The following is a 13954-nucleotide window of genomic DNA, read 5'->3' on the forward strand; positions in this document are numbered from 1 at the left end:
GTTGCTTTGGCGGTGTGCTTAGGGTCGTTGTCGTGCTGAAACACCCATCCTCGACCCATCTTCAGCTCTCTCACTGAGGGAAGGAGATGTTGGTCCAGAATTCCACGATACATGGCCGCGTCCATCCTCCCCTCAATACGATGGAGTTGTCCCGTCCCCTTGGCTGAAAAGCACCCCCAAAGCATGATGTTGCCACCACCATGCTTGACGGTGGGGATGGTGTTCTTTGGGTTGTACTCGGTGTTCTTTGCCCTCCAAACACGACGAGTTGAGGCCAAAAAGTTCTATTTTGGTCTCATCTGACCACATCACCTTCTTCCAGGCCTCTTCTGAGTCGTCCAGGTGGTGAATGGCGAACTTCATACGGGCCTGTACATGTTTCTTCTTGAGCAGGGGGACCTTGCGTGCGCTGCAGGATTCCAATCCATGACGGCGTGTGTCTTTTATACAGGTAACGAGGTGAGGCAGGTGTATTTGATGTAGATAACTGGTTGGGATTGGGGCTGTGTCTTAAAGAAAGACTAACTGGCTTGTAGGAGCCAGAATACTTGCTGTTTGGTAGGGGGTCATATACTTGTTTTTCCTCATCAGATGGTTATCAATTTTTATAAATTCATATGATGTGATTTTCTGGAATTTTCTTTGGGATTCTGTCTTTCACTGTTAGAATGTACATATGATTAAAATTGTAGATCGTTGCATTCTTTGTAAGTGGGCAAACCTGCAAAATCAGCAAGGGGTCAAATACTTTTTTCCCCCACTGTAAATGGGATCATAATTATTCGCTAGTAAGTGACGGTGCTTTCAACATGAACAAACGCAACGCGCCACCAGTTTCTCCGGACAACCTACAACTCTTGAAAAAAAAAAAAAAAAAAAAAAATCAGGGGAAGTCAAAGACCCGGCAGAAGACGTTGGTATAAGTAAGAAATTTCCAGAAAGGTGGAGGAGAACTGTAGCGTGGTTGCCGGGTTACGAGAGTAGGTGACAGAGTACAAGGTAAAAATGGCGGAGCTACAATGGCAAGTGGAGGAGATGAGGGGGCTGACGAAGAGGTGCAAAGAACAAGAGAGATACAAGAGGAGGTGAAATTTACGTGGTAAAGGCTTGAGAGAAAAGGAAAATCTCTCTGCTGTCCAAAATTGCCCCTGGAGTGCCGTGGAATGTGGAAGACATGGTGGACAGCATTCATCGCGTCGGTAAGAAAGAACTGAACTGCTCAAGGCAAGTCATCATCCAGTTTGTTAAGAGTGCAGAAATGAAATCTGGAAGCTTTCTAAAGACTGATGTGTGCAAACAAGCTGGCATTCGGTTTGCAGAAGATTTAACAAGAGATGACAGGGCTGCAAGAGAGCTGCTGTGGCCAAAGATTAAAGCAGCAAGAGATCAGAAGAAAAGGGCTTACTTTCGTGGGCCCTTCGGCTTCAAAGAAAATGTTCAAATATTCCCATAAAAAGGTAAAAATGGACAAGGAGAGTATATGCTGTAAATTCTTGAAGTGACTCAATGTGTGGTCTGGTGGGACCAATATAATATTTCCATTTCTTTCAGCTACAGAGATTTGAGCAACCTCAGGGAGGGGTTGACTGTTAACTAGTTCTAATAATCTGTTCTAGTTATGATAGGCTCTAAGGTTTCTTTTATTTCGTTAAACTGGATTGCTGCCGTTTTGAATATGGAAGGAACTCCACTCATTGTTTTGAATGTTTATGGATATAATGGAGGTTCTAGGAACAAATCTCAGATACTATTGGAAAATTTAAAGTACTCAACTGATAATATGTTAGTGGGGGGTGATTTTAATTGTGTACCCGACGAATGGTTGGATAGACTCCCTACAAGATATACAAACCACGAATACAATCAAAATATAGCCAATTTTTGTATCAACAATTCCCTAATTGATGCTACGAGACATATTAACCAAAATTTGGGAGAACTCATGGGTAAGACCTAATGGAAGTTGTATGTCAAGAATAGACTTTTTACAATGCCTGACACGGAGGTAACATTTAGATAGAAATATTGGAAGTTTAATGCAAATCTTCTAAATTATGAATATTATTGTAAAATGATAAGGAAAATATTATCTTCAGTGACGGCAAATGAGGAAATTGATTCTTATGGAAAGAAATGGGAATTCTTCAAATTTTAAGTAAGAATATTCAATTGATTATGGTTGAGAATGAGAAAGCAGCAAAACGAGTTAGAAATACAAACTAATAAAAGACATTAATGAGTGTTGTAAAAGCAATGGGTTAGATGATATAAATAAGGAAGAACTTATTAGGTTACAAGCTAAATTAGATGAGTTATATCTGAATAAAGCCAAAAGGAGCATATATAAGATCCAGAGCAAGATGGTTAGAAGAAACAAATAGTTCTTATTTTAGTAGACTGGAAAAAAATAAGACAAGAGAAATACAATCACAATGTTGAATGTTAATAATACAGTAGTGACCAACCAAAAAGAAATAGCCAATGAAATATATAAGTTTTATCATAACTTTTATATTTCTTCGTTCTCAGATGCTAACTGAGAAAAAAAATGTTTAAAACATTACAACCATAAATCCATCAAATTGACACAGACTTTAAAAGGACATGTGACGCTGACTTAAGTATTGGGGAGCTTGATACTGCTATAAAGAAAATGGCTCTGGGGAAATCACCAGGTCAGGATGGGTTAACTAATAACTTTTATAAGTTTTTCTGGATTGATGTAAGAGAATTACTCTTTGAAGCACTGAAAGAATATTTAAACGGTAATATGCTACTAACAACAATGAAACAAGGTATAAAAACATTAATCCCAAAGCCAAACAAAGACAAAACAATTTGATAATTTAAGGCAGATTACTTTACTTTATGTTGATTATAAAACATTTACTCATGCTTTGGCTTCTAGGCTTAAAAGTGGTATGGATAAAATTGTCAGTGAAACAGAGTCAGGTTTTCTTCAGAATCGCTTAATACATAACACCCGGCTTATTTTAGATCTGTTTGACTACGCATACTTGGTGGAAGAAGACAGTATTTTTGGATTTTTTTGTTAAAGCATTTGACAGACTGGAACACCCCTTTATTTTACAGACACTACAATATTTTGGGTTTGGGAAAACTTTATTGAGGTTATTTCTATGTTGTACAAGGGTATAACAAGTGCAGTCTTGAAGATTCAATGTTGAAAGGGGAATACGACAAGGAGACCCAGTTAGTGTTCTTTTTATTTTTGCAGCTGAACTGTTAACTGTGTGTGTGTGTGTGTGTGTGTGTGTGTGTGTATTATATAAAAAAAAAAAAAAAAGCTGTTTCTATTTTTTCTGAAGCTTCAGGGTTTTACTTAAATTTAAAGAAGTGTGAGATTTTGACTATTCACGATTGTGCACAACCTTTTATTCATAACATCCCAGTCAAAAAGGAGGTTAAGTACTTGGGAGTAACCATCAGTAAAGGCCATAATGGCAGGAGAAACACTCACATTCAAGAGGTTTTGCAAAAGAATCAAAGAATTTTAAATAGCTGGTTACAGAGAAATATCGATTTTTTCTCTATCTCGAAGAATTTTATTAACGAAAATGGAAGCAATTTCTACACTATTTTACCCTGCATACTCTTTAGCAGTTCCAGACAGATGTATCAAGAAAATAAACCAAATGCATTATAATTTTATTTGGAATAAGCAGCATTTGATTAGAAAGAGTGACATGGTTAAACCAGTAGAAGGCGGCGGCACAGATGTGATTGATTCTGAAGTAATGAATGGAGTTATTAAATTAAAATGGTTGCAAATGTTTATAAAACAGGGACACTGTTTATGGTTTAGTTTTCCAGCTTATCTTTTTCAGAGGGTAGGAGGAATTGGTTTTCTGTTAAAATGTGATTTTGACCCAACTAAGTTGCCATTTAAGTTATCAGATCATCATATGCAGGTATTACTGTATTGGAAAATGATGTATAATTTTTCCCCTCATAAGGCTACAATATGGGAATATGTTATGTCATGATGAATTTAACACAAAATTTAATTTGGATTGCTCAATTAGACAATATTCCTTAGTAGTCAATGCCATTCCTAAGCCTCTGATAAACCAGATAAAAGGAATGTTACAATACTTTGCTGTGATACCTACATCTGCTAATCTCTTTGTGGATAAGTATAATTTCTTAGATAGTAAATGTGATAACAAATTTTTGAGGTCATTGATGACAAAAGAATGCTTTCCTCTTCCTGTGAAAAGAAAGGTTTTGTCTGAAAGACTTTCAAGAGTTGACAGTGTCAAGGTTCGAACTAGATTTTTATCATTTCCGTTGTTTCCTAAAATGAAAGCGGTTCATTTCAAAACAATTAATGACATATATCCATGTAAAGAGTTCTTAAGAGTAAGATTTAATTTAGATTGTAATGTTCGTACGTTTTGTCAGACTGATATTGAATCTCGGGAACATCTTTTCTACGGCTGTAATGTTATTAAATTTTTGTGGAACAGAATATTTGATTGGTTAGGAACAAAGAATGAAATACCTGTTTTTGATTACCATAAAGGTGAAGTTTGGTAGTTTTATGGAAAACAAAGGCATTGAGTTGTCAAAACTTTATATTCATAAGTGTAGATTTTTAAAAGCAATTGCATTAAAAAACACAAACTTTTAATGCATTCATTAATGATTTGAAGAATCTTTTTCGGTCATTGAAAAAGCTGGAAAAGAATAGTGCCTTAAAATTCTCTGAGTTACTTTAACTGTATTTTGACTAAATCCCCTTAATTTATTTTAAGTTATATATTTATTGATTTATATATTTGTAGCTATTTATTTTGCGTATTCATTTAGAAGGGGTGTAGAAGAAAGATGTGAAGACAACATGCAAAGTTGTTATTCATATTGAGTATTAAGTAACATTAGCTGCTTTGGTTCTGACGATTTCTGCAGCCTTGTCAAAAAATGCTAACTTGTGTTTTTCCATTTACTAACTTGTGGAGGCTATATCCCATAAAGGTCACAATATTGTGACATTTTTCAGGAAAAGGTACGAAATTGTTAGTGTGAAAGATTAATGCTACCGTGTGATATTTAGGGGCCTGCAAAACAATAAATATCCAAATATTTCTCAATCATAGTGCAATATATGAAATCATCACAGTATTGCATACTATAGACACACAAGCAACACACACAGACACATATGTACCTCTGTCTATATGGATTTGTTTGTCTAACTCATACCCCTGCCTTGGCCAACCTCGTCCTTTCTCCCACTACCGTTTCCTCCACAGATTTCCCACACTTTTTTGAATCTGGTATCTTATTTTCTTGGCCTCTGATCATCTCTCTCTTTCTGGTAGCAGTCAGCCTTGGCAGCGGCTGCAGCAGTACAGCAGGTCAGTCACAGTGAGCTAGTCACCAACACTGTCAGCAATCTTTACATCTTGTCATGGTCATATTGCAACTGTTCCCTCTAAGTTATGTTAGCCAACAATATTTAATAGCTAGAGCTGGTTATTCCCTACAATCTCACAATATGCATCATGATACACGGGTCAGGCTGATTATGAATAATTATCATGTCCTACACAGAGCTTACTATAACTGGTGGTCTTTATTATTCTGTGCAACAGAGGAGGAAAAGCCTTAAGGTTTTGACACTTAGGTATCTAATCCCAGTTGGCAACTTTTGCTTTAATGGTCATTTGATGAACTTTTCACTGCGTGTCCATGGCGGGGTGGTGAAGTTCAATCCTTCACTATAAAACAGGAAGTCACTGTAACTTCACTGTACATACTCAATTCTGTGCCAAATTTAAATACTTGCTGAACACATCTACATTCAGTTATAGTCATAGTGCCACCTACTGGGAAAAGGAACTGTTGTACCCCTGGATAGGTCAGTGGTTAATGTCACTGACTGGTGATCGGGGGTTCTATTCCCGGTCAGGACGTGACGGTATCCCTTAATGCTACTCGCTGTAAGAGTCATACTGGCTTGGATGTTGCCCGGGTCAACAAAGTCTGCGTCAGATGCTAGGGAACCAGAGCAATCTGATGAGAAATGGGCTACTGAAACAAGACATTCATGGTCTAAAGCAGAAAATATGGATTTGTTGCAAAGCTACTATACAAGCAATCATAGTGAGAGGGGTTATATGCTGATGCTGTGGGATATATGGATGCTTTAAACTCAACATCGACGCTGACAAAAAACAACTCCTAACTCAGTGTTCTGACACATGAAAGCGGCAACTGTTATCACAACTAGAGATTGATGAGGTAAAACAAACAAGCAATGTCAAGCGGGAACCAGGATATACGCAAGCACACTGCACTTTCTTGCCTTTTTAACACCGTTGTGTTTACAAACTTGTCCCAGCTGAGTGGGTAACACCTGTGACACACCCACCAAGCTTCTTGTTCCCATCATGCTTGGATCTCTGGCATTAAAGATATATCCAGTGGGATAAACAAACGACCCGCCTTGCCCCTGACAATCTCCATCTAAATGACTTTGGACACGGCTATCTCATTATATACTGTTCATTTTTGAAATTTACATCTGCACCTACTTTGCAAACCAACGCACAAGACTCAACCCGCACCAACACAGACAAATTGTATTAAACTAAGATAAGTCATAAAATATGGAAAAGATAATTGGTTTCCTTTAATTGAATAAATTGTTAAATTGCCTATATCTCTAGTTTCTTCACACTTCAATCGTCCAATCCACCAAACACCACCCAACAAGAGTCAACAACAAAGAAAAGCTGTTTGGTGTATTAGAACAATTAAACGCACAACCAGACTTATTATTCCTCCAGTATTTGCATGAAAACATCTCCTGAAGGCACAAACATGGCAGAGTTGACAAGTCCCATGACCGGTGAGTCAGCTGAAGTCGGCTAGTAGACAGACACTGAGAATGCACCCCACCTCTCCCTGAAAGTGGCCACACCCCTAATTATACAGAACTTTAAGCCTTAATATAAATTAAAAAACTGAGTTATTTAAAAAATAATAATAATAATTAACCCCTCACAGTTGTCCTGAAGAAGGAAATGAGCAATATACACTAAAACAATTTTTTTAACCAGGCCGTGAACATGTTTATTTTTTGCTGTAAACTTGGGCATTTTAACATGGTGGTCTGTGGAGGTCTGTGTCTCCCTTTTAGAGCCTCAAGTGGCCACTCGATGAATTGCTGATTTTTATCACTTCTTGGATGGCTTCAGTTATGAGACTGGAAGGTCGCCACTTGGTGAATTGCAATTTTTGGTGTTTCCGGGTAGTATTTATTTTTCAGAAACAGTTATCTTTTGGGCCTTTCACCTAGCTAGCCAGAGCACAGTAACAGCAGCAGACGGACATCACCTCCTCTCTCATGGATAAGATTGTGTTCCGGTTGGTCCTTCTGCCTCCAGCAGCTTCTGGTAAAGACTTTGGTAAAGAGCTTTTATTGTGAATAGATTCATGTAACGTAGACAGGAAAGACTTTTAATCAGTGTTTTAAAGTAATGTTATCTTGTCCTACGAATTCTTCATGTGTTTGTGGGTCAATGACGTGACGCCTACATTTTGTGTCCAACTGGATTTTTTTCACAAAAAAACAAAAAGGTTGAAAGCATAAAAGCCATATAAATACAGGACCTCTCCCATATATGTACTCACCTTTAACTTTAAAAAAACATTAGCTGTTTGTAATTTTTCTGATAATTGAAGTGTCAAAATGTCATGCCATGACTGCTGTTTTGAAAACTTCTTTGAAATTACTTTAAATTTATTCAAAATAGTGTTTTGCCCTATTTTCCAAAGTGTTTTGTAAACCTCTTCAAAATCGCAAAGCATCTGTATTTATATTTCCATAATAATACACAAGCAATCTTTGTCAGATAATGTCCATTTTATGAAATATCATGCTGTGCGACCATCTACAAACGACCACTTTGGGACTTTTATGTTGAAATCCATTAGAAGACAGGAAGTTGAATAATATACCAATTTGCCAAGGACCCATTGAAACAGCAAGTAGGTTTGTAACTCTCTCTCAAATCACTTGTTATGTAGTTGCCACATTTTGGATAATATAAAGTTATTTCTACCAATATTTGTTTTGATTATAAATTTCATGGAATCCTTTTGTGGGAAGCCAGCTTGTTTTGTTTAGGTGGCCTATTCTCTGCCTGTAAATTTTGACTAAATTAGAAAATATCATGTGGTGCGACCGCTGAAAAGTGGTTTCCATGATTGCCAATTTAGTTTTTGTCCTTTTAGTTTCAATTTCTGACTTTTACATATAAAGTACTTTTATTTTAGTATAATTTGGAATAGATTTTCTGTAATTTGACACATTTTTTCTTATATTTCATTAACAAAGGATTATTTTTAGTCTTTGTACAATATCATGAGCAAAATGCCCCCCAAAAAATATTTAGAACTTGTAAATTCACTTTGGTAACTATGCATTATTATTTAATTGTAACCGTTTTACCAGATGCCACTCCCAAGTAAAGAAAAACTGCTCGCCATGGACAGCATAATAATTTTGACCCTACAGCAAGAGCGGAGTCGCTAAAAGAAGCAAAAAATATTGTGTCTTTAAGAAAATTTTAAATGAAAACTATATGAAGCAACATGTTGCTCTTGTGCGCATTTCCATTTCCTAGGAGGAAATGCATTTTTTTGTGAACATGCTGGAGTAGGAGCCTGTCCTCATTTGATTTATTAGGCTGCTTTATGACCCATGTTTACGTTTTTAATGACCTCTATTGGCTGTGTTGGCAAACCCAGGACATTCACACAGGAGAACCGTGTCCGATTCCCCTGTGAAATCAAGTAAATTTAGAATTATTTTCTTTTAAATTTTAATAAAGATATCTGGTAATATATATATATATATATATATATTTTGATTGAAGTTTTTGTTTATTGATCTCTTCAAATCTATATTTTTAATGATATGCAGTGTTCATGTCATTTGGAGCGACCACTCGTCATGTGGTGCGACTAATAACAACAATAACTGTAAACTATAAAATCTCATTCCTGGGACTGAAATATTAATTACTGATGCAGTATGTTTAAGTGATTGATAAATATTTAAAAATTACCAGTTTTATGCAATTTACAGTCAAAATTAATCAACTACATTTAAGAAGGGGATTGTGACATTATAGAGCAAAAATATATAAGATCATTATTTACAAAATCCCAAAAGAAAAGCAAATACAGTGAGGAAAGTAAGTATTTGAACACCCTGCTATTTTGCAGCCAGCCCCTCCATGATTTCTAAGTGGGAGAACTTGCAAAATAGCAGGGTGTTCAAATACTTATTTTACTCACTGTATATTGTATCTAAAACCTTTATATTAATGAGAACTATAAGGAACGTTAAGGAAATTAATTTTAAAATAAGTTATGGTCACACCACATGACATGTTGTAAGGCCACAAACACTTTATGTAGCTGAAAAACACACTAAAATCATTTAATTTGGAAAAATTAGATTTTTGTGTATACAGCATTCTTAATGTTTGAACAATGCCAATAAATGTTTAAATTTTTTGTATTTTAAAATTGGCCTGTTGAAAATCCTTATACGTCATTCAACCTTGTAACAGGGCTGGGCAACATGTCGAATATATTATATGTAAGATCATGTCGTCATGGTCGAGTTTCAGTGTTTTTCCGCTGGTCGCTTCTGGTGGGAGTGATAAACGGTGAATAACGGTGAAAAGCTAACTAGCTAGCAGCTACAAGTCACTGTGTTTGTTTCGAGGTGGCGGAAAGAAAATGTGATCGATCACCTGATCTCTATAATTTCTCTACCGCGGCTTCCAGCTCTGTAACATATGATATTTACAGTTTGAGGCTATTTTAATAACATCAGTCTAACTTGTAGCTGCTAACTAGCTTCCAGCTCGCTGTGAAGAGGACGAGCCGCTGTAGTAACGTTACATAAACACGGACTTTATTTACTTTCTGTGGCACAACACACATTAACTATTATACTACCAGTGTTTGGCAAGCTGCCTGGAAAATGTAGTGAGCGAAGCTACCAGTTACTCTACAGTAGCAAGCTAAGCTACAGCAACATGGCAAAAGTAGTTTCCTACATCTAAGCTATTTCTAAAAAAAAAATTTATATTGAACCAACTTCAATTCAAGTCAATGCTGTCTCTGTGATCAATAAAACTGACCAAGCTGGCAAAATGTCTCTCTCACTGCTCCAAAGCTAATTTGAATATTGATATTACATGAGAAAAGCTGAACAGGAGAAACATATCTGAAAGCAACACAGAACACCTGAGAGCCTTACTGCTTTATATAGTTTTATATTTTGAGTCATCGTCTGCCACCTGAATTTTCCCCCCCCTTTACATAAATAAAAACATTTCCAGCATAAATTGCTGCAGAAAAATCTCCTAGAATGCAGGAAATTAAGTACTTAATGATCAAAAATGCATGAATGTAATTCAGCATTGAAGATTTATCAGAGTTCAAATTTTGTCTCACCTCTAAGGCCCAATACTGATATTTCCTGTTATTATAACTAGGTCTAATAACTAACTGGGACTTGTTGATGTTTCTAAACACGTAAACGTTTAATTTGATACCAACTATGTGAAAAAGGAAATGAAACCGTGTACCAGACAGTCTGTTGTGTTTGCTGTTCACGTGATAATGTTAGCTTGCTAGCATTATTCAGCTTTAGTTGGGTTAGTTTAGTTAACGGTTTTTCAGTTTGCTAGCTTACAGGCTCCTTACGATGCTAGCAGTGTGCTCGTGGTTTAGAGACTGAGAAAACCTTTCACAGAAACACTCACCGTGAGAGAGACCTGTCAAAAGAACCGGGAAGACGAAGAAGAACAGAAGATAAGCCACGCTGTACTGAACAACCATCGTCTTCTAAATCTTTGCGGCCTGGTTTAAAGCTTCCAGAGTTCCAGTGAAAATTGTGTCTCAATTCAGGGACCGCATCCTTCGAAGGGCGTGGCCTTCGAGGCCTACGAAGTATGCGGCCGCAAAAGGCAGAACAAACCGTTGTTCAATGAGACGTTCTGGTCTACGGAGGACTGTTGCGTCATCAACTGACCCCGCCCTTACCCATGCGTGGGGAAGCGCCGCTCTTGTCGCCTAGCAACCTTCACAGCTGCGGTCCACCGGCAATAGAGACGAATATTTTAATTTTAATATTTTACCTCTTAATAGAGGAACTAGAGCTACTTCACCGCCGGCGCCGCCGCATGATGTATCTCAGGCTGAGAGAGGACCCTGGCCAGGGGTCAAAGTAACTAAGAAACGTTACATTTTATTTGTATTTAGGTACTATAGGCTTCCTAAAGCTAATGTTAACCTCAGTTAATGTAGTTTGTTGCTATTGCCATTTCACTTTAACAACATAATTTCATATTTAAAGAAAACCTAACCTTACTAATATTAAAATATTGAAAGTGTTTTTGTCATTGATCAGCTAAAGCAAGTTGAATAGAATGATATACAAGCCTTATCTAACTAAGCTCTTTACACTTCACAACAGTTGTTCTTCTCCTTGTATCTCTACACCAGCCCCTGCCCCTGTACTGCAGGACAAATCTGAGAGTTCCTGTGCTGGACAGGTTTTTTAACCTGCAGGACACACGGCTGGATTTCCGGTTGAGCAGGGAGACCCTGGGAGTGCTACTGGGCCTCCTAAACCAGGAACGGAGACACGGATGGGGTGCCACGATTGAGACCCTGGTGTTTCTCTTCTGGCTGGCAAGCGAGGCATCATTCAGGGTGGTCTCCAGAGTGTTTGCAATGCCTCGATCCAGTCACTGAGGAGGTGGTGGCCATTCGCCACAAGGTCATACACTTACCCAAGACCCAGGATGAGTTACAACCGATATCCTGTGGGTTTGCAGGGCTGGCAAGACACAGAGCCTTTTTTAAAGCAGCTGGAGCAATCGACGGCTGCCATGTCCACATCAAGCCACCGAGCGGCCCTGATGGTCAGTGCTACAGGAACAGGAAACTGTTTCCATCCATCATCCTGCAGGCTGTCTGTGACCATCAGGGCCGCTTCATTGACACCTACCTGGGCTGGCCTGGGTCGGTCCACGACTCCAGAGTGCTCCGCTACAGACCACTGTACAGGAGTTCACTCTACCCTCCTCCAGGGCATTTCATCCTTGCAGACGTATGGTACCTCTGCATCCAACACCCACTCCCCCTCATCCCTCCCTACAAGAGGCCAATACAAGGTGTGGGAGCCCAGCGCTTCAACAGCCATCACTCTAGGGCACGATCCATTATAGATTACAGATTCATCAAAAAGCATAAATGTTTTTTCAGACTGAAATATATTTTTAACCATTTCAGGTCATAACAATTCATTTAGCTGACACTTTTATCCAAAGCGACTTACAATTGCTATACATGTCAGAGGTCACACGCCTCTGGACCTATGGGTTAAGTGTCTTGCTTAGGGACACAATGGTGGATGTCTCACAGCAGGAATTAAACCCAGGTCTCCCACACCAAAGGCAAGCATCTTATCTATGCGCCATCACCACCACCACCAATAACAGCATGTGCCATCCTCCACAACATCTACCTTGGTGCTGGTGACATTGTGGCCCCAGAGGATGAGCCTGAGGAGGATGTGGCAGAGGATGAGGGGGAGAACGGTTATAACGGGATAGAGGCAATTACGACAGGTGGGGTGGTGGAATACCTCTGTCCCAACACCTCATCCATGAGGACAAACCAGGGCCAAGTTGCAGCAGTGGGCTTCCCCCCTACACCCTGTCCTGACTCTGGACACTTGCAATCCTAAGGCACAGGAAATTAATCATGGCAAATAACAACAGCAGAAAAACAAATTTCAGCAACTGTGTTTATTAACGTGCATGACTAAAATGAATGAAATGAATATACAACATACAAGGTAAATGTATGTATTATATTAAAAAAAGAGTTGTAAGATGAATGCGGTTTATATTTCCCTTTATGCTGCACAGTGAACAATTTATATAAAAACGTATACAGAATATATCAATTTCAAATCATACATAGTATTTTTTTTTCTCCACTTTTTTTTCGCTTGGAGGGAAGTCACCTTCCCCCACAAGCCCATTTTCTCCAAATAAGATAAAATAATAAAATATTTGTACCACAGTGGGGAAATTGCGGTACATGGTAATTGTGTGAAGACACAACAAAGGGCTGCCCCATTTACTAGTTTTCTTATTGTTAAAGGCTTTGAATAAGATGGCGGCTCATTTAACTGTAACTTTAAGTACACGATGATTAAATGCAGATATTACAAAAGGGTTATTGATACTTTAATTACCTCCAAGCCACGTTGGCAGAAAACTTTGCCCCAGTGAAGAGGTGGTCGCTCTCCCCCCTCTGTTTAATGAACAGGGCAGTTTGCTCCTTGCTCCCTAAAACAAAACAACATGTTCAATTAAGTTTTATGCTTCACATCACCAAACAGTAAGCAGCATAAATCATTAACCGTGTACTATATCCCAAGGTTTTTGTAACCGTTACTAACGTTAAAGGTGTGAAAACCAAGTAGGGTTCACAACCTGTCTAACGTTAAATTATTCTAACGTTACGTGGTCACGTTATTTTCATGTACATAATATATCGTGATAATCTCGGTAAGACGCAGGTCTGACTCTGAACCTCTTCGATTTAAAGTGAAGACGTTAAAGGCTTTATTTTTTAGGTTGTAACTTGGCCAAACGATTTGCATTTAACGTTAGCACATCAGTAACCTCAGCTAACGTTAACTTAACGTTAGCTCGCCAGTTAATCACTTAACTCACGTTAACGTCTTCCACAAAACTATTGGACAAATTGCGCTTTTATGCCTCTTTTTGTGTAGTTGGCTTTTGAAGTGAGTTGAAATCCAATACTTACATTTATAGGTAAAATCCGGGGGGCTCAACTCCGCAGCCACAGCAGACGCCAT

The 13954-nt window shown here is 38.2% G+C and overlaps 1 protein-coding gene and 1 long non-coding RNA gene across 2 annotated transcripts in view; both read right to left on the bottom strand.

Moving 5' to 3' along the window:
- LOC123980937 (coxsackievirus and adenovirus receptor-like) overlaps positions 1 to 11002 on the bottom strand; it is a 20871-nt gene extending 9869 nt beyond the window's left edge. The window contains exon 1 of the mRNA XM_046065560.1: positions 10818 to 11002. Coding sequence (XP_045921516.1) covers positions 10818 to 10893 — 76 coding nt within the window. The 5' untranslated portion in view covers positions 10894 to 11002. The remainder of the gene's footprint in view (positions 1 to 10817) is intronic.
- Positions 11003 to 12961: 1959 nt separating this feature from the next.
- Positions 12962 to 13954, bottom strand: LOC123980971. Its single transcript, XR_006827630.1, has 2 exons — positions 13903 to 13954; positions 12962 to 13418 (listed from the first exon to the last, which is right to left on the bottom strand). It is a non-coding gene; the product is annotated as an uncharacterized LOC123980971 (long non-coding RNA).

This window comes from Micropterus dolomieu, linkage group LG12 (assembly GCF_021292245.1).
Source record: "Micropterus dolomieu isolate WLL.071019.BEF.003 ecotype Adirondacks linkage group LG12, ASM2129224v1, whole genome shotgun sequence".
NCBI lineage: Eukaryota > Metazoa > Chordata > Actinopteri > Centrarchiformes > Centrarchidae > Micropterus > Micropterus dolomieu.